The following is a 22,863-nucleotide window of genomic DNA, read 5'->3' as shown; positions in this document are numbered from 1 at the left end:
ACATGATAAGAATACTTTTTTAAAAATACTATTTTCATCACAAAGTATTTCTGAATTGGCTTGGATTTTTTGAAGGGGTTTAAGAGGAATTTCCATTTTGTGGGATAAGAAAAACTATGTATTTTAGAGGTGGAACACTTCTCTATCCATAAGCAATAAAATTTTATATTTATGTAAAAACCATTGCTTATGTCTCATCAAAAGTTTTAATTCATTTCAAATCTACAACTTTTCAGTACTCTGGGCAGAACAGTACTGAAGGTGTTATTAGAAGATGTAAGGAAAGCTCACATAGACTCCTGGACTCTACTTTGAGGTGATAAAATTAAGGCTTAAGTTTGTTAAATTTTGAAAACTAGTACACTCAAAGAGGTGTGCATTTTACTGTATGAAAACTATACCTTAGTTTCTATTAATTGAAAAAAATACTGGGGAGGAAGAAGCAAAATATTAATTGCTTATAACAGGAATTCCATAGATTAACAGATAGAGGTAAATTTTTATATATTTATAAATATATATATATTTATATATATTTATTTATATTTATATTTATTATAAATAAATAAATATTTATTTATATATTTATATATATTTATATATATATCAGTGAGGGAAATGGCTCATCTAGTAGAATATGGAACTTTCAGAACTGGTATATATTCTCTGCTTGATCCCTGGCACTGCTTGTGTCAGTGGTACTCTGGCTTCTCTTTCTCATATGTATCAAATCTGTATATATAAAAATTATATAGACAATGTCTTCAATAACTCAAAGATGTAATGGTTAATAGTAATTGCCAAGCAGGAAAGAACTGTGTAAGAGCTATACTATTATTAGTCATGCTGTGTGCTTTTTTTTTTTTTTTTACTTCTGCATGCATTACTTGACTAAAGGCTTAAAACATTGAAATAGTCCATGCTATTTATAAAGTCCAAGTTAAGTAGTCACTGTGCCTAATGAATAGATGGTAATAACAGCAGTAATAGACTACTGTGAGATCTCTGAGTAAATGATTTTTTAAAATTATTTATTTATTTATTTATTTATTTATTTATTTATTAATGAGAAAGATAGGAGGAGAGAGAAAGAACCAGCCATCACTCTGGTACATGTGTTGCCGGGGATCAAACTCGGGACCTCATGCTTGAGAGTCTAGTGCCTTAGCCACTGCGCCACCTCCCGGACCACAAGTAAATGATTTTTAACCTTACTCCCTGTGTGCTCCCAGAACTTACCAAAAATTAGTCTATAAGAATTCTAAAAAGAAAAGAAAAAATTTGGTTGATTCATTCTTGTTATGACTTTTTCCCCCCACTGATTCCCATAAGTTTGTTGTGTCCTACTTTAGTAGAAACATGATCATCCTATTGTACTAGCTCACAAATGGCTTATCTTTAATGCTCACAGAACTGAATAAATAATAGTTAATTTTAATATATACCACAATGGAGTTGGCATCATTTGTTGAATCAGTGAATGTTTTTGCTCATTGTAATATTATAAAGTATATAATGATACATTTTTATTGCTGAAAGAATATCCATGTATTCTGTCCCACATTTTACTTATCCATTCATCCTTTCATGGACTTACTTTCTTTGACCTTTTGGCTATCTAATACAGTATTGCTAATAAGAATATTCATATGTAAGTGTTTGAGTACCTAGTCTGAATTCTGCTGGGTATTTATGCAAAAGTGTAATTGCTACATCATATGGTAATTCCACTTTAATTTATTGAAGAATTACTGAACTTTTTCTTCAGAGGCTGTACCTCTGTGAATTTTACATTCCCACCAGCAGTATTATGAGTGTTCTAATTTCTCTAGTTTCTTACTGACACTAGTTATTTTCCTTTGGAGAAAAATATAGCTGTATTAGTTTACTGGGACTACTTTAATGTAACATGAAGTCGATGGTTTGCGGGGTGGGCTGGGGAGATATCTCATAGTTCTTTAAGGCTAGAATTCAGAAATCAAACCTTGGCAGATTTGGTTCTTACTGAAGTCAGTAAGGGACAATGTGTTCCACTTTTCCCTTCTAATTTCTGCAGGATTTCAGGCAGTATCTTTGGACGGGATTACAGGTACATCATTTCAGTCTCTACCTTCATTTTCAAATGACCTTCTATATCTTCATACTTTGGTACATTCTGTCTTGGTTTTCTTGTTTTATAAGAACTCTCATCATATTTAAGCAGGCCTACTCTACTAGCCTGGCTTTAATTTGAGTGTCCCTTTAAAAACTGTTTGGAGGGTGAGGGAGATAGTAAAATGGTTATGCAAGAAGACTTTGATGGCTGAGTCTCAGGTTCAGTCTCTTACACCTCTACAAAGAGCCGAGCAGTGCCCTGGTCACTGTGTCTATCCCTCTGTATTTCTCTCTCACTGAAATAAAACAGATAAAATATTATTAGTTAAGAATGACTGTTTCCAAATAAGTTCACATTGTGAAGTAGTAGGGGCTAGGCATATCTTCAGGGAAAAGGTTATTCAATTAATAATACCTTCACAGTAATTATGAAATGGTATCTCATGCTGGCTTGGAGGGAACTGGGAAGCATCAATAGCTCAACAGCAAGCACATGGGAAGGGTCCCAGGTTTGATCTTTGGCACCACTGACAGACGAGTTGAGCAACATTCTGGTCAGAAAAAAAATAGAACAAAAATTATATTGGTCTGTACATTTCCCTGATGATTAATGATGTTGAACATTTGTATAACTTTGTTTGGAAAAGATATATCAAAACTTGCCCCTTTTAGTTGTCTTTTAGTTATTACATACAAATTCCTTATATATTTTGAATACTAGACTTATCAAATACATTTCTGTCTTAGTTCATTTGGGCTACTATGACAAATTACAACAGAAATTTATTCCTCACAATTCTGGAAGCTAGGAAGTCATTTGGTGTCTGCTGATGTCCCCCTTCCTAATTCATAAGTCATCATTTTCTGACTGTGTTCTCTGGTTGTAGAAATGGCCTGAGTTCTTTTGGGTCTTACTGTAAGGTTGCTGTAAGAATGCCTGCCAAAGTCACAGTTCCTAATACCACTGAAGGTTAGGATTTCAAATTATAAATGGAGAAGAGCAGAGAGATAGCATAGTAGCTATGTAGTTTCATGCCTTAGGCTCAGAGATTCATGGCACTATCATAAACCAGGGCCAAACAGTGCTGTGGTAAATAAGTAATGAATAAATCAATGGAGAGGACACAAATATTCACTCTTTAACAATTTGCAAATATTTTCTTTGATTCTGTAGGGTTTTGTGAACACATTGATAATGTCCTCTGATGGACAAGAATTGTTAATTGTACTTTTATTTTTGAAATCCAATGTTTTCTTACTATTTTGATAGCATGTCTAAAAATCAATTGCAAATTTAATGTTGCGAACATTGACACCTGATTTTCTTACAGGGATTTGACCTAAAGGTTATTAATTCATTTTGAGTACTTGTGATATAAGGGGCCAACTTCATTCCTTTTCATATGGATATAAAAAGACTCTTATTGAAAAGACTGCTTTCCCATTGTGATGGTTTTATACTCTAGTCAAAATGCTGTTGGATGAGGATGCATGAGTTTATTTTTGGACTACCATTTCTATAGGATTGGCCTATGTGTCTTTTTGCCAGTACCACTTTTTAAAAGTTTAATTATAGTAAGTTTTGAAATGAATCCTTTTAACTTTTTACTTTTCATTATTGTTTTGGGTATTCAGAGTCCATTGCAATTCCATATGAAATAGAGGACTGACTTTTCCATTTCTTAAAAAAAAAAAACTCTTTGCGATTGATATCTGTAGATTATTTTTGATAGTGTTGATATCTTGGCAGTATTACCTTTCAGTCCTTGAATAAGAGATTTCTTTGTTGGAATGCTTCTAAGACCCCTTCTGTTGCATTGCTTGACGTTGTAGTCTATTTACATAATCACTGTTTTGCCTGGGTCCTGCCCTGCCTGCAGGGTATTGGTTTAATCCCCACTGGTTAGATGGAAGTTTTCTATGTTCTGTTCACCCTCTTTTTTTTTTTTTTGCTCCACCCCCTCTCCTATTCATTTCCTTTCCCTTACCACTTCTGGTGAAGAGATGCATAAAAGGCGATGTATCTGATTAATTAATGAGATACTGCTTCCCAGCTCAGCCATGAGTCCCTGGCCATCTCTCTACCGCCCGTGAAGCTAGCCCAGCCCAGCATTTCTTGTCTAAAAATGACTTTATTAAGACTTTAATTCCTTCCAGGAATGTTCTGTAGTTGCCAGCACATACATGTTTCACCTCCTAGGCACTGCTTATCCCTGTATATTTTATTCTTTTGAATGCTGTTAAAATGGGATATTTATAATTTCCTTTTCTAACTGCTCATTACTAGTGTTAGAAATACAATCAGATTATTTGTGTTGCTCATTTATTATACAGCTTTGATTTGTTTGTTCAAATAGCTCTTTAGTTTCTTTAAAGATTTTTCTTTATGTATATGACCATACCATCTGTAAATAGGTAGCATTTTACCACAGTTTCCTATTGAGTGCCTTTTATTTCTTACCTAATTGCTTTGCTTAGAACTCCCAGCACTAGGGCTCACCCATAGAGCTTACACATTACCATGCATGTCTTGAGCCCTGGGTTGCCACATGGGAGTGCATGCAGGACAGAAGATTCATAGCCATAGAATACCGTGGTGTCTCCTTTACTCTCTCCCTCTATCAAAAAGGGAAAAAAAATTCTCTGGGAATGTCTTAGTTTCTCCTCCAGTTATTTTGTGCATGCACTATACCATCACCTCTCCAATTTTTTTCAACCCTTGTTTGTGAGAGAGTGAAACCACAGCACTCACTACTCCATCCACAGAGCTTCCATGGTGCCATCTATAGTATTACCATTTGAGCCAGTGAACAATCCTAGAAATGCTCACACTGTGCTAGGTGAGCTATTTCCCAGCCCTCCACCATTTCACATATGAACTGTTGCTGGTAGTTTTGTCTTACTGTCTTCTTCAATTTCTGTTGAAAATTTAGCTGTTAGGGGCTGGGCGATGGCATACTTATCATATTACCATGTGGAATGACCCACCTGCTTGAGGGAAGCTTCTTGAGTGGTAAAACAGTGTTGCACATGTCTCTCTACCTCCTCTTCACCTCTCAACTTCTGTCTTACCAAGTAAATATTTAAAAATTCTTCGGGGGCCAGGCAGTGGCACACCTGGTTATTAAGCGCACACATTACAGTGCATAAGGACCCCACTTCAAGCCCCTGGTGCCCACCTGCAGGGGTTAAGCTTCACAAGTGGTGAAGCAGAGCTGCAAGTGTCTCTCTGACTCTCTCCCTCTCTATTTCCCCCTTCCTCTCAATTTCTGGCTGTTTCTACCCAACAAATAAATTAAAATAATAAACAGTATAATATGTAAACGTGATTTATCATACAGTTTCTAAGATGTTCTTGTTTCACAGCTCCAGGCTGACTTTTCCAGATAGAAAGACACCACAGCACTACAGCGTCCTCTAATGCTGTGTTAACTTGGCTTGAACTTAGATTCTGTGTATGACAAACCAGGTGCACTATGCAGGTGAACTGTTTTGCCAGCCCAGTCTGTGTGTGTGTGTGTGTGTGTGTGTGTGTGTGTGTGTGTGTGTGTGTGTGTGTATGAAATCACTGATTAGCTCTGGCTTATGGGGAGTGGGGGGGATGAACCTGACACTTCAGAGCCTTACGCATGACAGTCTCTTTGCATAAACATTATGTATGCTATCTACCCCTGACCTCTAGTCTTTGTCTTTCAATGATTTATCATGTGTTTCAGAATGAATCACTTTGCATTTATCCTTTTTGTAGTGTGTCAGGTTACATGTAATATATCAGATTTGCCAGAATTTCAGCCATTATGTCTTCAATTATTTTTTCTACCCCTACAGAGTATTTTATTATATATCTGTTGATATACATGCTAATATCCCACTGACTTTTTGGCTCTTAATTTTTTTCTGCATTCCTTATTGTGGTTAATCTTTGGACTGGAGACTCTAAATTGGCCTATCTATCTTCTGGAATAGTGATTTCTTTTTTGCCTTCTAAGCCACTTTGTCTAAATTTTTTATTTGAGTTATTCTGATCTCTGGAATTTCTTTATGGTTCCTTTTTATACTTGGTCTCTTTATTGTTATTTTCTGTTTGTCTATAGTTCCTTTCAGTTTTTTGAACACATTTAAGTCTACTCATTTAAAGTCTATCAAGGGTTAAGTGGTTTTTTACCTAGTAGGAAGTATACCTTTCTGTCTGTGCCATGGGAGCACCATGGATAGTGAAATAGTGGTGGATCCCTATCTCCCCACTTGAAAGATAAAGAATTGAAAAAAGTTTTTGTCTAGTGGTTTCAATTCAATGTCTGTTTCCTGGGGATCAGTTTATACTAGTTTGTGCTTAGACTCTATTTTCATGTTCTACAATATTTTCTAAAGAACTATTGAATATTTAAAATATTGAGTATTGCCAACTCTGAAAGTCTACATTTTTTGCAGAACCTGGCCTATGCTTGTCCAAATTAATAGTTACTAACTACATTTTATGATTATTAGCTACTTGAAATGTGCTGGGTCCAAACTAACATAGACTGAAGGTAATGTTGATATATCAGACCTCTGGGGGTGAAAAAAGCTCTGATTTATTTCAGCCATTTCTGTTATGTAAGCAATCCTATTATGATCGATGTCAAACTACCAATGTGATATTACAAATCTTGACTTGGGAATTTGTATTCTATGAGACATATGAACTTGAAAACAACAAGAAAAAGGGAAGCTCTCCTGAAGATTTTGAGATTATCCTTGGGGTTGCTGGGGCACAGAACTTTGGTATTGGGTTTGGAATTATACCCCTGCTATCTTATTTACAAGATTACAACTATAAAACAGCCCAGTAATAGTAAAATACTGACTTTTAAAAAGGTGTATTAAAAAGTAAAGTTCATCTGCTTTTATGTTTTTAATTGTGACTATAAAAATTGCAGTTTTCACTCATTTCTTTTGTAGAGCACTGCTTTTATGTCTGACTGAGGATTGTTTGAGTCATTATATTTCCACATTGTAGTTTAATATTTGCTTCTAGCATAGTTATATTTGACCTGTTAAAATAATTATTTGGTTTTACATCTTGATCCATAAATGAATATAAATGAATCACATTTTTAAAGATTTTTATTGAAATGACCTATTAACCAATATTTTTCAGTTGTAACATTATGGAAACTTCATTTTAGTGTCTAGATTTGTTTTCCCCCTAAAGATTTCTTTGTTTACTGATGAGAGAGAACCCAATAATGACTCTGGTATATGCAGTCCCAGGAATCAAATCAGAGGGAGACTTCACATTCGAAATCCTGTAACCACCCTTAGTCACAATTTTCACTCAGTATAATCATTAATGATCATTTGAAAAGAAAATCTAAGTATCACTTTCAAGAAACTTAATAGTGATCTAAAAACTGAAATACTTTGGACTGGGGCCTCACTCACACTTGCATTTTTTTTTTCCACTTTGACTCTCCAGTCAAAGTGAGAGATAGTGGGGTAAAGAGGCCTGAACACAGGTCTTCACACATGGTAATATATGTACTCTGTGCCACCACCCAGCCCTTATTCATGTGGTACAGCACCAGGCATGTGCTCTATCCAGTGAATTCTCTCTGACCCCATGTTCTTTACACTTTTTACGAGGTTAATTACAATCCAAAATATTTCCAGAAGTTAGTAACATATTAAACTGAGAACAAGTAAACATCCTTTTAAAAAAAAAATTAGGAGGTAATTTAAAAAATGCTATGCAAAGATGTATTTCACTGAAATACCCAAAACACGTATGATTTTCTTACTGATACATGTTATTTGGTCTGTTTAAGAGCAACTTTTCTAACTGCTTTATTTCCAGTAGTATCTCTTCTGATTTATGAGGACAGTACTTAGCTTTTCTTACTGTGGGAACTGAAACTGTGCATGTTGTTCTTGGTCAATCTTAAAACTGCATTAAGGAAAAAATGGGAAGTTGAGCATTAGAGTTGGTGTCAAGAGGATGTGGTTGTATTTTTTACTTATCACAAAAAATCAATGAAATTGATCTCTGTATACACTTCCTCCTTATAAGCTAAAGATAAATAAATGGTCACTTGGAAATTACTGAAGATGGTTCAAAGAAAAATCCCTTTGAAAGTTAAATAACATAGGGGGTCGGGTGGTAGCGCAAAGGGTTAAAGTGCACATGGCACGAAGTGCAGGGACCTGCTAAGGATCCTGGTTCAAGCCCCTAGCTTCCCACCTGCAGGGGGATAGCCTCAAAAGTGGTGAAGCAGGTCTACGGGTGTCTGTATTTTTCCCCCATCTTCCCCATCTCTCTTCATCTCTCTGTCCTATCCAACAACAACATCAATAAACAACAGTAATAATCACAACGATAAAACAAGGACAACAGAAGGGAAAATAAATAAATATTTAACAAAAAGAAAGTCAAATAACATATGCTATTGTTAGTCAAATCTATATACTAAAATAAAAATGTAGTCTTTTAAAGTAAAATTTAGTACTATATAGAGTTATGTATTTTGTTTCATTTATTGCAGGATAAGTTAATGTTACCTATAGAGACTTTTTTAAAATTTATTTATAAAAAGGAATCATTGACAAAATCATAGGATAATGGAGGTACAACTTCACACAGTTCCCACCATCAGAACTCTGTATTCCATCCCCTCCCCTGATAGCTTTCCTATTCTTTATCCCTCCGGGAGTATGGGACCCAGGGTCATTATGGAGTGCAGAAGGTGGAAGGTCTGGCTTCTGTAATTGCTTCCCAGCTTAACATGGGCATTTACAAGTCAATCCATACTCCCAGCCTGTCTCTGTAGAGACTTTCATCCTTTAGCATATGCTATTAGTTCACAATATTTAAAAGATTTAGTCTGTCTACCTATAGACAGACAGAAAACTATTCTTAGTTCTATTTCATGACCAGTTTTATGGAATATTCTACTAGTGGCCCACACTCCCTTTTTATGGTGAAGCAGACAAAGTATCCAGACAAATAAATGCCCTTACTTCATAAAGCAAAAATTTTAGATTCTTAGTCATCTTAGCTTTATACCATTTCAGAGTTCTTATATTTGCCATTGTTTTATAATGTAATTCTTGTTGTCAGAATTCTTATATTTTTCCACCTGGGTTATCACCTGCACAACAAATACAGCACTCCCAACAGCCAGATTTTCCCTGACTTTTCTTGTGAGAGGGAGAGAGATACCTGTAGCAGCTCACAGGTGGGGATTGGGCATTTGACAATGCCTGTGTTTTCTACCTGGTGTGAAGGGGTGTGACCACTCAGCTCTAGTTTAAGGTGGTGTTGAAGACTGAGCCTGGGACTTTTGTTGCCTAAGGCATGCAAGTCTTTTATGCTATCTCCCCAGTCCCAAAGTTTACAATTCTAAATGTTCTATGCTTTGAGAAAAACAAAGTGGCAGATTTTGTTTTATATCTGTTTCCGATAACCTATCCGATACATCTCTTTTTATAAGCTTACTTATCAAAAGTAAAAATAGCTTTCACTATTTCAATAATGATCAAAGGGCATAGTGATTCTAAACTGATCTGCTGTTATGCTGGCAAAAATAGAATACTTTAAGTGCATTTAAAATTAGTAAGAAAGCCACAGCATTGAGATTGGGCAAGACTTTGTTCCTGTGTTTAAGGAGACATTACAGATACTTTCCCTCCTCTACTTTGTCCTATCTTCATATTTCAGGTTCACTAAATGCCGATTTAACCCAGATGTTGATATTAATATGTACTGGGGAACTTAGTATTTTGTTTGACAGTTTAATTTACTTCTCACTGCTTCCTCAGTGTCTTTTTTTTTTTTTTTCTTCTTTTTACCAGTGCACTGTTTGCTCTGGTTTCCAATAGTGTTGGGGATTAAACTGCGACCTTTGGTGCCTCAGGCATGAAAGTTTTTTTGTTTGTTTGTTTGTTTGTTTTTTGCAGTAAGATTGTTACTTCCCCAACCCTTCAGTATGTATTATTTATTTATTTATTTACTTTCTTTTGGGGGGGGGAGAATTAATGTTTTACATTCAACAGTAAATACAATAGTCTGCACATGCATAACATTCCCCAGATTCCCATATAACAATACAACCCCCACTAGGTCCTCTGTCATCCTTCTTGGACCTGTATTCTCCCCACCCAGCCACCCCAGAGTCTTTTACTTTGGTGCGATACACCAATTCCATTTCAGGTTCGACTTGTGTTTTCTTTTCTGATCTTGTTTTTCAACTTCGGCCTGAGAGTGAGATCATCCCATATTCATCCTTCTGTTTCTGACTTAATTTCACTTAACATGAATTTTTCAAGGTCCAGCCAAGATCGGCCGAAAACGGTGAAGTCACCATTTTTTTACAGCTGAGTAGTATTCCATTGTGCATATATACCAAAACTTGCTCAGCCACTCATCTGTTGTTGGACACCTGGGTGGCTTCCAGGTTTTGGCTATTAGAAATTGTGCTGCTAAGAACATATGTGTACACAGATCTTTTTGGATGGATATGTTGGGTTCCTTAGGATATATCCCCAAGAGAGGAATTGCAGGATCATAGGGTAGGTCCATTTCTAGGCTTCTGAGAGTTCTCCAGACTGTTCTCCACAGAGGTTGGACCAATTGACATTCCCATCACCAGTGTAGGAGGGTTCCTTTGACCCCACACCCTCTCCAGCATTTGCTGCTGTTCCCTTTTCTGATGTATGACATTCTCACAGGAGTGAAGTGGTATCTCATTGGTGTCTTAATTTGCATTTCACTGACAATCAGAAACTTGGAGCATTTTTCATGTGTTTCTCGGCCTTTTGGATCTCTTCTGTGGTGAATATTCTGTCCATGTCCTCCCCCCATTTTTGGATGGGGTTATTTGTTGTCTTGTTGTTGAGTTTGGCAAGCTCTTTATATATGTTGGTTATTAAACTCTTGTCTGATGTATGGCATGTAAAGATCTTCTCCCATTCTGTGAGGGATCTCTTGGTTTGGGTAGTGGTTTCTTTTGCTGTGAAGGAGCTTTTTAACTAGAGTATAACTCAGCTCTGGTGTATGGTGGTGCAGGGAGTTGAACCTGGGACTTTAAAGCCTCAGGCATGAGAGTCTTTTTGCATAGCCATATCTACCCCTGCGAAGCTTTTTAATTTGATGTAGTCCTATAGGTTTATACTTGCCTTATTTTCTTTGTAATTGCATTTGTTTCATTGAAGATGTCTTTAAAATTTATGCGGAAAGGAATTCTGCCAATATTTTCCTCTAAGTATCTGATAGTTTGTGGTCTAACATCCAAGCCCTTTATCCACTTGGAATTTGCTTTTGTATTTAGTGAAATACAGTGGTTCAGTTTCATTCTTCTGCATGTTTCAACCCATTCTTTCCAACACCATTTGTTGAAGAGACTCTGCTTTCCCCATTTAATAGTCTGGGCCCCTTTGTCAAAGATTAGATGTCCATAGGTGTGCGGGCTCATTTCTGGACTCTCAGTTCTATTCCACTGGTCAGTGTGTCTGTTCATGTTCCAGTACCAAGCAGTTTTGATGACAATGGCCCTATAATACAGTTTGAGATCTGGGAGTGTGATGCCTCCGGTTCTGTTCTTTTTTTCTCAAGATTGTTTTGGCAATTCGAGGTCTTTTCTAGTTCCAGATAAACATTTGTAGCATTTTTTCTATTCTCCTAAAAAATGTGCTTGGGATCTTGATGGGGATAGCATTAAATTCGTAGATGGCTCTGGGTAGTATATTCATTTTGATGATGTTAATTCTACCAACCCATGAACATGGAATATCTTTCCACTTCTTTGTGTCTTTATCAATTTCTTTGAGTAGTGGCTCATAATTTTCAGTATACAAGTCTTTCACTTCTTTGGTTAGGTTTACACCTAGATATTTTATTGTTTTTGTTGCAATAGTAAAAGGAATTGATTTCTGGATTTCAATTTCTTCTAACTTAGTGTTTGCATAGAGGAATGCCACTGACTTTTGAATGTTAATTTTGTAGCCTGACACCTTACTGTATTTCCTGATGGTTTCCAAAAGCTATATTCCTTAGGTTTTTCTGTGTATACTATCATGTCATCTGCAAATAAGGAGAGTTTGACTTCTTCTCTTCCAATCTGTATCCCTTTAATTCCTTGTTCCTGCCTAATTGCTATGGCAAGAACTTCCAACACTATGTTGAATAGTTACTGTAGAGTGAATGGAATGAACAGATAAATGATTCATTTAATCTGAGGTCAGAAAGCTTATCTGAAGGGTGTTGACATAGGCTGTTCTGTTTTTTTCTATAGTACACTTGCTATATAGAGCAATAACAGATTTCTATATCTGGATTCAAACAAACCTTTGAAGCTCTTTTTAAAGAACTAAATTAAATTAGAAGTGTCCCCATGATGTTCTTAGACCACAAGAAACAAAGAGGTGTTGGGGAGAGTAAGGAAATATTTTTATGTTATTCAGTCACATTTACTGAACACGTGAAATGTCACTAAGTTTTCATTATATTCAAATCTAGAAATAGATTGTTAAACTGTTTTAGTGGATTTAAAGACATAATTAACTATGTAGTATAAGTGAAATGTGATCACAGCGCTAATTATAGAATCACGAGGGGAACACTTTACATAGCAAGTGAAGTTTGTTTCACCAACTCCAGTATCACTTTATTGAGGAAGTTTTGATTTACAGGACTTTTCTTGTCACAAGGATACATTTCCATTTTTCCCCAAGATAGGTGTTAGAATATTTCATTCTCAACCATCACCTTATTCCATGATAAGGACGTAAGTCCTCCAGCTTCCCCTTCTGCAACCCATAAAAATCTTTGATACTGCCAGACAGGTTAAGGGGAGGGTATATGGAACTCTGGTGGTGGGAATTATACTCATTTTTTAAAAATATTTATTTATTCCCTTTTAGTTGCCCTTTTTTTTTGTAGTTATTATTATTGTTGTTGTTATTGATGTCATCATTGTTGGATAGGACAGAGAAATGAAGAGAGGAGGAGAAGACAGAGAGGAAGAGAAAAAGATAGACACCTGCAAACCTGCTTCACTGCTTGTGAAGCGACTCCTCTGCAGATGGGGAGCCGGGGCCTCGAACTGGGATCCTTATGTCGATCCTTGCACTTTGTGCCACATGCACTTAACCCGACTGCGCTACCACCTGACTCCCAGTTGTACTCCTTTTATCCCACAATCTTGTCAATCATTATTAAATCACTAAAAAAATGTGCTGAGAGAAAATTATGACAAGGTAAAGAATAGACTTAGGAGAAGCCATCCTGTTTAAGTAAACTTATTGGGATATAGCTTGAAAAACCCTACTTAGGGGAGATTGATGAAAACAAGTTCTGGGTACAAACTTGTTTGAAAATATCCCCCTGATAAATCCTCTGTAATCCACCTTGTATAGTTCCAAGCTAAAAATTAAAGGATGCATAGCTGGAAAAGATGAACCAGAGTACAACCCACCCTTAGGCTAGTGGGACAGAGGAGGACCCACACAGGGAGACTGGGGCCTGATGAGGAAGACCTTTTAATGCCGTGGCAATGAATTTGTTCCCCATCCACTCTGGAAGCTATCTTGAATGAGGGAAGGATAAATATTTGTAACTAAAAAAATAATGGAGAGAAAGGGCAGATTTCAGGAACATTTGGAGATAGAGTGGATTGTCAGGTAACTATGTGTATAGACAATAAAAAATTAGTCAGAAAAAAATCATCTTTAAAGCAGAGAAATTTGCCCATGATCTGCCAATAAGTGAAGGTCAAAGCACAGCTGGAAGGCAGTGATGGGTTAAAATATGCTGAGTATGTAAGAAACGTGAGCAAAGTAATATGTTCAAAAGTGTTCCAGACTCTGCATCTCTACTGTGTTCTAAGTTTGTTCCTTTAAAATGAACTGGAAAATATCAGTATGGTCTTCTTGCAAAAGGCTGTTGTTTTTTCTTATTAGAAACAAGTTTATTACTACTCTTCAATCAGAAATAAAACTTTGAATTAGAGACAATTTAATCTCATGTCTAATTGATGCATGTAGCATACCAAGCTATCCAGCATTCTACTCACCAAAGACAGGGGTGGGCAGGTGGCTACAGTCTGCTGCCACATAATCATCTAGACTTCATTGGCAGACACTGAAGCAGAAAGAGGAAGTTGCAGATGGCAGGAAATGTTAGCATGATGAAGAGAAAAGGAAGGAAGCATGAGCGGCCTGTGGGGTTGCACAGTGGATGAAGTGTTGGACTCTGAAGCATGATGTCCCTGCTTCACTCTCCAGCATCACATGTGCCCGAGTGATGCTCTCCTTGTCTCTCATTAGTAAATAAATCTTTTTAAAAAGTATGGCTCTAAGTTATATAGTATTAACTATTTCTATTTTGACTTTTCTTACAAATAGAGCATCTCCCACTCATAATGTGCATCATATGCTCTCATCTATTACTAATCAAAACAGAAAAAAAAAATCAGCTTATTTGCTCTTTGTTCCTCAGTTGGAAAGGGTATTTTTGCCTAGCCACTTTATTAGAAATTACTAGTAATTTTCCTTGAAGTTTGAATAGTAGATGAAGTATAATTAATGCTTTTGTCAGACTTAGCAAATACAACATGGCAAATGTTTTCTTATAAAAATAAAGTGCATTATTAAAAAATGAGTTTTTTCTTCGTAGATTTTATTCAGAGAATAAAATGAATTTGTGTTATCAAGAGTAGTTTGGCATTACTATTCTTAATTCTTCTTAATCTTAATGATGCTTAGGCATCTGCAGCTTCCTCTATTATCGGTACTTTTTATTGAAAAAAATATATATATATCCTGGCTCTTTAAAAAGGAACTTGAAAACTATAGAGTTCTTATCACTGCCTGGTAAAATACCATTTTTGAGCTGAGGTTACCTTAATGTTTATAATCTGTGTAAATAGCAAACCTACAGGCCCATTTCTCTGGCTTTCCACATTTTCCTTCTACCTGATTCTTGCATCTTCTTACATTTCTTTCTCTTTTGAGTTTTTTCCTTGATGCTGTATGTGTTACATAAAAAAGTTCTATTTTTTTTTACCTTTTTAATTAGCGATTTAATAAGGATTAACAAGACTGGGGAGCAGGTGGAGATGCACCTGGTGGAGCACACATATTACAATGTGTAAGGACCCGCATTTGAGCCCCTAGTCCCCACCTGTAGGGGGAAAGCTTCACCAGTGGTGAAGCAGGCCTGCAGGTGTCGTTGTGTTATGACAAGGTAAAGAATAGACTTAGGAGAGGCCATCCTGTTTAAGTAAAGTTATTAGGGTATATTTGGGATATATAGGGTATATGTTGATTTCTAACTGTCTCTATCCAATAAATAAATAAACATGAAAAAGATTGTGGGATAAAAGGGGTCCAATTCCCACCACCAGAGTACCATATCCATTCCCTCCATTGGAAGCTTCTCTATTCTTTATCTCTCTGTACACCCTGCCTGATAGAATTCGTCCTCAGGAGCTAGCCCTTTAAGTAGGACAAGATTAGTGGGAGGTGTGGTCATTCAGAAACTGTGTTGACAAAACATACAATTGCCTACTTTACCTTCATTCTGGCTTTTCTAGTGAATTCTTTTAATGTCAAATAACTAAATATTGAAAATATGATCTATTCCAGTATAAGTGGTTAAGTTCAAAATGAGTACACTGTAAAATATGAAATATGAACTCAGAGTATTAGACTTACTTGAAAAAACCTATGACTTTGTTCACTTAGAGTCATTCATTTTAAATTGATTTATTATTCACTCTTTGTTCTCACAATGCAAGAAAAATAAACATTTCAAACGAGCAAGTACAATCCTGCCTGGTTGCTGTGGTTTGTTGGCATTTACCTAGGCCTTTCATATGGGATTTGATAAAAGGTGAAATTTGATCTATAAAACAATCAGTAAAACTATTCTAAGCACACTTGTCAGAATTATGATGTCCATTCTATAACAGTAATGATTTTGTGTATCTGTCAAGAGATGTAAGCTATATTCAATAAAGAGGATAAGCATGAACTTGTTCATTTCTTTTATTATAGGAGGGTCAGGTCAGTCATTTGAAAAGGGATGGAAATTAACATTTTTTCAGAATTATATTTATCTTTGCAACTACCTCTTAATTCCTACACTTGGCTATGTTTGATAGACTAGCCAAACACACATTTTATTTATTTGGCAGGGGAAGTGATGAAACTTTACAAATTTCAACTGGCATTGCACTCTGCTGATAAGAATGGGAGTTTGTACCACTCTGAAGAGATTACACTGAGTAGAATTGGAAAGCAAATTGTATTTACAAAAGACAGGGTGATGTTCCTAATAGGTGTTCAGAATAGACTATTCACTCATATTCTGCTGAGCTTTACTAGAAATAACTTCATTTCAAAAAAGGACAAATCTGATTGAAGGTATTCCCTCACCACAGATATTTGTCCGAAGGGCTTACATTAAATTTTCCTGATGGGTACACAGCTGTATTTTATGCTGTATCTGTATAAACTAGTAATGTGGAAAATAAAAATCTAAATGGTATACTTGATTGCTTCATGCACCAACCATTTAGATCACTAGATTTATATGTACAATTTTGGAGGAGATGTTGCAATATGATGTACTGACAATAACTATCAAAGTCATAATACTTGGATCTATTTTCATATTGTCAGGGTAAAGTTCCTGAAATTCACAGTTGGTAAGTCAGCAAGATCACACACTATCATCATCTGTGTTTTAATGCTGACCTTAACATCTACTGTTCTAATGTCAAAATTATCAGTGTCCAAGCTACAGAAGATTATAAAATGGTCAACAACCATGACCTACATACGGTATTTTGGAAAATACTTAGTATTTAATTCTTTTTTCTCTCCCCATCATTTTAGATTTTGGATTTAGTAAAAGGAACACATTACCAAGTAGCCTGTCAGAAGTACTTTGAGATGATTCATAATGTAAGTAAATGTTTAAATTCTAATTCTCTATCCTTTGTTACTCTGTTCTGCCCAAGATACTACAGCTAGTTAAAGGAAGGTTGGGAGCAGGAATAACAGTCTAGTACTCACTCTGTTACATATTGGAAGTAAGTGCTTGGAAACTTCTACTTTAAGTGAAAGCAGGTTTTCAAAGACCTTTTGCTTAACATAGGAAATTATTTTTTTTTCTCATCATCATAACAAGTCATTATGACTTTTTGAGGGCCTACTTGAATGCCTGTTAAAAAAAAAAAAAAAGTTTCTTGATAATCTTTATGTGCTTATTCCTACCAAGTTTTTAGTGGAGCTCCATACCTGCATGATTCCACTACCACCCTCTCTTTTTAGAGAGAGGGGAAGCCACTACAGTACTCCTACACCATTTGTGAAGCTTCCCTTTTGCATGGTAATCCCATGCAGTGAAAGAACCCAGATCCTTATATATGATAAAGTATGTGCTTTACCAGGTGAGATACCATCCAATACATTTTTTTTTAATTTTAAAAAAACTTTACATAATTTAAAAGATTAAACATCAATAAAATTGTAAAAAAAATTGTCACAGTAGCCATCCCACTAGATAAGCCAGGGTTGTCACTTTCCCTTGAAGATGCCATTCTTTTTATTATTATTATTCCCTTTTGTTGCCCTAGTAGTTTTATTGTTGTAGTTACTGATGTCATCATTGTTGGACAGGACAGAGAGAAATGGAGAGGGATGGGGAAAACAGAGAGGGGGAGAGAAAGATAGACACCTGCATATCTGCTTCACTGCCTGTGAAGTGACTCCCCTGCAGGTGGGGAGCCGGGCATTCGAACCGGGATACTTATGCTGGTCCTTGCACTTTGTGCCATGTTCGCTTAACCTGCTGTGAAGGTGCCATTCTTTAATCTGCTTTATAACCTGAAAGTTTTGGTTTCATATATATTCTTAGTTATTTGTAGGTGCCTTTAAATTTAGAGGGCTTAGAACTTGCACAGTGCCAAATCTGTTATCCTCTTTAGAAAAAAAATAGGGTGAAAAGATTGAGTTTATAATAGTCACTAAAAAGTCTGAATTTTTTTAATTCTAAAATCTGCCTATTTTCTATCTCTGCTATTGAATATTCTTATATGATTTTCACTGCTGTAGTCAGTTTAAAAAAACTATCCAATTAATGAAGATATGTATAAATCCTATGTATAGAAGTAGTATAGCTGCAGGCATTAGTAAAATAAAAGAGCTATTTGTATTCAGTATAGACGTAAATATCTAAGTTTTTCTTAATTTAATTTAAAAATAGACCTGATTTTTATTGTCAAGTTTCTTCCATAATGCCTGCCTCCTCTGTTTATGTTCCCAGGACCTCAGTGATCAAACTCACTTTAATGAAAGTTTTGAAAATGAACAAGTTAATTGATACCATTTACAGCCGTACTATGATAGTACCATATGGCTTTTTTGGGTAATACCAGCTGCCTCATTATACGCTGTCATTGAAAAACCTCTTTATATAAACCCAAATATCCCATAGGTGAAACAACATAGCTTCCATTCCTTCAAAATCTACATTTGCTGTGGCAGAAATATGAGACCTCTGTTATAAAAGTCACTATGTGCAAAATGTGTTGATTTCTAGCAAATGTTTGAGAGATGCTAGCTGTCAAAAGCTGGCCTGTTCAAACCCATTTTCTCCGGTATTCAGGGGAAGCAGTATTTCATATTGTGCTTTCTTTTTTTATTATTAAATATTTATTTTTCCCTTTTGTTGTCCTTGTTGTAGTTATTATTGTTATTGATGTCATCGCTGGGAAGACAGAGAGGGAGCGAGAAAGATAGATACCTGCAGACCTGCTTCACCGCCTGTGAAGCAACTCCCCTGGATCCTTACACCGGTCCTTGCATGTAACCCGTTGTGCTACCCCTGACCCCCACTTTTTTCTTTTGCCGTGTTCCTTGTATAAATGAAAATACTATACCTCATTTGGATTTATCTTTGAATTTCAGCTTAAAAAAGAAAAACCAGTATCCAGACTGGCTTAGTGCCTTATGAGACCTTTTTTCCAAATACCTGAGAATATTTTCCCAACAATTAAATTTCTACAAAAAAAAATTTTTTTTCCATCAGGAGATAACGCACCCAGTATGTACACACTTTACATACCATGTGAGGCTGTGGGTTTGAGCCTCGAACAAGGAGGGATCCATAAATGATGGAGTGGTGCTGAGGTGTCTCTCTAATCACTCTTCTTTTAAAAAAAAAGTCCCCAGACATTGCTGCTCACTAGCATCACACATGCAAAAGGTTCTGAGTTCATTCCCCAGTGCCACCTAAAAGGTCCAGGTCTTAAGCTCAAGTTACTCAGCCTGCAGGGCAGAAGCTTCATGAGCAGTGAAGGGCTGATACGGTGCCTATCTACCTCCATTGAAAGTAGAAAGAAAAAAAAATTGTTGCCAAGAGTTTTGGATTCATTGTACTGGCACTGAGCCTTACTGATAACCCTGGTGGCAGTGAAAAAAGAAAGAAAAAAAATTGCAGTCAAGATAATGGCATAGGGATAAAGTGAAGGATTTACATGCATGTGTTCTCGGCATCACACTGCAATGGTGTTCTGATTTCACTCATAAGTTCATAAAATTCACCACACATTTTCTTTTATGAGTAGCAGAACACTGAGTTAAAATCCACTATCATTATTCACTTGAATGACTGCAGTAGTGGCCTAACCCCTACAGCATGTGGAATATTTAAAATAAAGGAATCTAATCATTTCAGTCACTTGCTTAAAAAAAAAAAAATGAAAATGCTCCTTGTTGGTCTTAAAGAATGAAATAAAAAATATGAGGATTGCAACTATACTGACCTTCTTTGAAATTTTCCAAGCTAATAGAGCATTATAGATTTTTTTTTTTTTTACTCCCAGAATGTGAATGTATAAAAACATAAATCAGACACTAAGGAGAATGTCAGCTGGAGCAACCAAAAAAGGAAAGGGGATGGCAGGATAGTTCATTTGCAGTGTGTGTGACCCAGGTTTGAGCCTATCCCCAAAAGCAGGAGATTCATAATGGAAAAAATTGTGGAAATTCTCAGTACTTCCAAGTGTAGAAACTAAATATTTCCTCTTTGCTTTACTCATCTTAAAAAAAAAGTTTTTTAAGTCAGCTGCTAAGCTTTAGCAGAAATAGATCAAATGAGGATTCAGAGAGATTCAGTGGGTAAGGCTCATGTCTTGCCTTGCACATGACCCAAGTTCATACATAGCACCACAAGAGAGATGCTATCTGAAAAAAATAAAAAATAAGTGGCCTAGACAGGTAAAATTGTTTACAAGCTAGGCCCCCACTTCACTACATATATACTTATTTTCAATTATGTTTTTGGCTGAGAAAAGAAAATATTCAAAAGTCAACCCATCCTACAAGAAACTGCAATCCAGTAAACAGAAGAAAACTCTCATTTTATCACATTATCAGGCAACTTAAAGGACTACAATTTTAGTAAACTTTTTATGGCTTCAGTTAGTTTATATATGGAGGAGATTCAATACTGATTCCTTTTCCTGGAAAAAAAAAAAGAAGTAGATCTAGATTACTTAGCCTGGTTTTTAACAACTCTGATATCTAGCCATTATGTAACTTTGCAACTTCATTTCCCCTTCTCCTTTATATACCTCTCACAACAGGCTATTTGAACCACTTGCTTTCCTTGGACAGTTCTCCTTGACCTATTCATGTAGTCCTGCTGATATGACTCCTCACTTTTTTTTTTCCCCTCCAAGGTTATTATTGCTGGGGCTCGGTGCCTGTACCACGAATCCACTGCTCAGGGGCTGGGTGCCTGTACCACGAATCCACTGCTCATGGAGGCTTTTTTTTTTCTCATCTTGTTTTATCATTTTTGTGATTATTATTGTTATTGATGTCGTTGGATAGGACAGAGAGAGGGGGAGAGAAAGACAGACACCTGCATACCTGCTTCACCGCTTGTGAGGCAAGCCCCCTGCAGGTGGGGAGCTGGGGGCTTGAACTGGGATCCTTATGCTGGTCCTTGTGCGCTTAACCCACTGTGCTACTGCCCGACCCCTACCCCGAATTCTTTATTCCAGCTTTTCACTCTGTCTTTCCAGACTTAACTCATCTATGCCCAAGATAAGAATGGAGAAAGTACACTAAGGCTGCTTTCTTAGGCTTACATTAAGTTGAATATGAGTGGAATCAGGAGCTTTCAAAGTGATATCTGTATTTATATTTACTGAGATTTGGGTTTTTTTTTTTAAAGGAAAGAAAACTTTACTGATCAACAGTGTGCCAGATAACATTTTTTGGAACCATATTTAAGCCATTTGAGATGTTGAGTTGGAGTTGAATATGGAACTCCTATTGGAATGGGATAGGAAACACTAAGTTCAGAGGTTTGGATTGGAAATACAAATGTAGGAATTAATGTTTAGGTGATGGCTAAATCTCCCTCAGAATTAAAGTGATGCTAGTGAGTTGAGTGTTATGATTAAGAGCTGCTAGGAACCATGTTCCAGTTACTAAGTGGGTTTTGAATAAAGGCCCAGTCATTTGTTTTGAAATACCTTCATTTACACATTTGCTGTGTGTTAATGTGCTATATATACATTTGCTTTCCTTTGCAGGTCGATGACTGTGGCTTTTCTTTGAGTCATCCTAATCAATTCTTCTTTGAGAGCCAGCGGATTTTAAATGGTGGTAAAGAAATGAAGAAGGAATCCATCCACCCAGAAACTTCTCAACCCAAACCAAGTATCCAGAAAAACAAGGATGCATCATCTGCTCTTGCCTCTTTAAATTCATCTCTGGATATTGATATGGAGGGATTAGAGAACTATTTCAGTGACTAATTCTTGGGCAGTTAATAACTTTTCCTCAGGAACTTTTTTCCAGCATTTCTATCTAATTGTTCATTCACCCCATTAAATCTACTTGTATACATACACTTCTTAAAAAGGCAGATCTACAGTTAAAAGCAAGAAGACATTTTCTTCTATGACTTAATTCCTGTTGTAGGAGATAAACCAGCTTCCTAGACTGTTTATAGTCTTCTAGAAATAATACAACAGAAAACAAAATTATCTTAACCCTTATCATTGTCACTTATACCCAATCTTTTCTGGACTACTTTTGTTAATAAACTTCAAAATTTCATAAAACTGCCTGTAATTACAAGAGACCTGTTATCTCAAAAGAATAGGTAGTTGTTGTTTTTTCTTTTTTTCTTTTACCAGAGCATTGATCAGCTTTTGGCTTATAGTAGTGCAGGGAAATTAAACCTAGGACTTCGAAACCTCAGGCATGAAAGTCTCTTTGAATAACCATTATGCTACCTACCCCCTCTTCTATCAGTCCTGTTTCTACCTGAAAGATAACACAGAATCGAAATTTTCCTCTAATATGATGGAAACGAGGCTTGAACCTGAGTTGTGTACATGGCAAAGCAGAAACATAGTTTAGGTGAGCTATTTTGCCAGGCCACCAATGAATATTCTAAACATTTTTCTTCTTGAGTTGGCTATTCTGTTGGTCTGCTTCTAAATTCTGCTTCTAAGACCCCTTCTGTTACATTGCTTGAGGCTGTGGTCTATTTACATAATCATTGTTTTCATTGGTTTAATACCCACTGGTTCCAGCGCTATTTTCCTTCTCCCCACCCTGTATCCTACGTACTTCCTCTTCCTGACACTTCCGCCTCAGGAGACATAAAAGACAGGGCTTTTGAATGAAGAAAGATTAGAAGAGATTAGATTGTTCAGCTGCATCCCCGCTCATCAATAAAGATTGAACTGCGTTCCCAGCTCA

General features: G+C 36.3%; 1 protein-coding gene across 1 annotated transcript in view; it reads left to right on the top strand.

Annotated features, from left to right (window-relative positions):
* The window catches only part of PRIM2 (DNA primase subunit 2), a 292,554-nt gene extending 269,691 nt beyond the window's left edge, over positions 1-22,863 (top strand). Inside the window, exons 13-14 of the mRNA XM_007536606.3 lie at positions 16,969-17,037; positions 21,684-22,863. Coding sequence (XP_007536668.2) covers positions 16,969-17,037; positions 21,684-21,908 — 294 coding nt within the window. The 3' untranslated portion in view covers positions 21,909-22,863. The remainder of the gene's footprint in view (positions 1-16,968; positions 17,038-21,683) is intronic.

This window comes from Erinaceus europaeus, chromosome 4, assembly GCF_950295315.1.
Source record: "Erinaceus europaeus chromosome 4, mEriEur2.1, whole genome shotgun sequence".
NCBI lineage: Eukaryota > Metazoa > Chordata > Mammalia > Eulipotyphla > Erinaceidae > Erinaceus > Erinaceus europaeus.
This window is presented reverse-complemented; position numbering and strand designations above follow the sequence as displayed.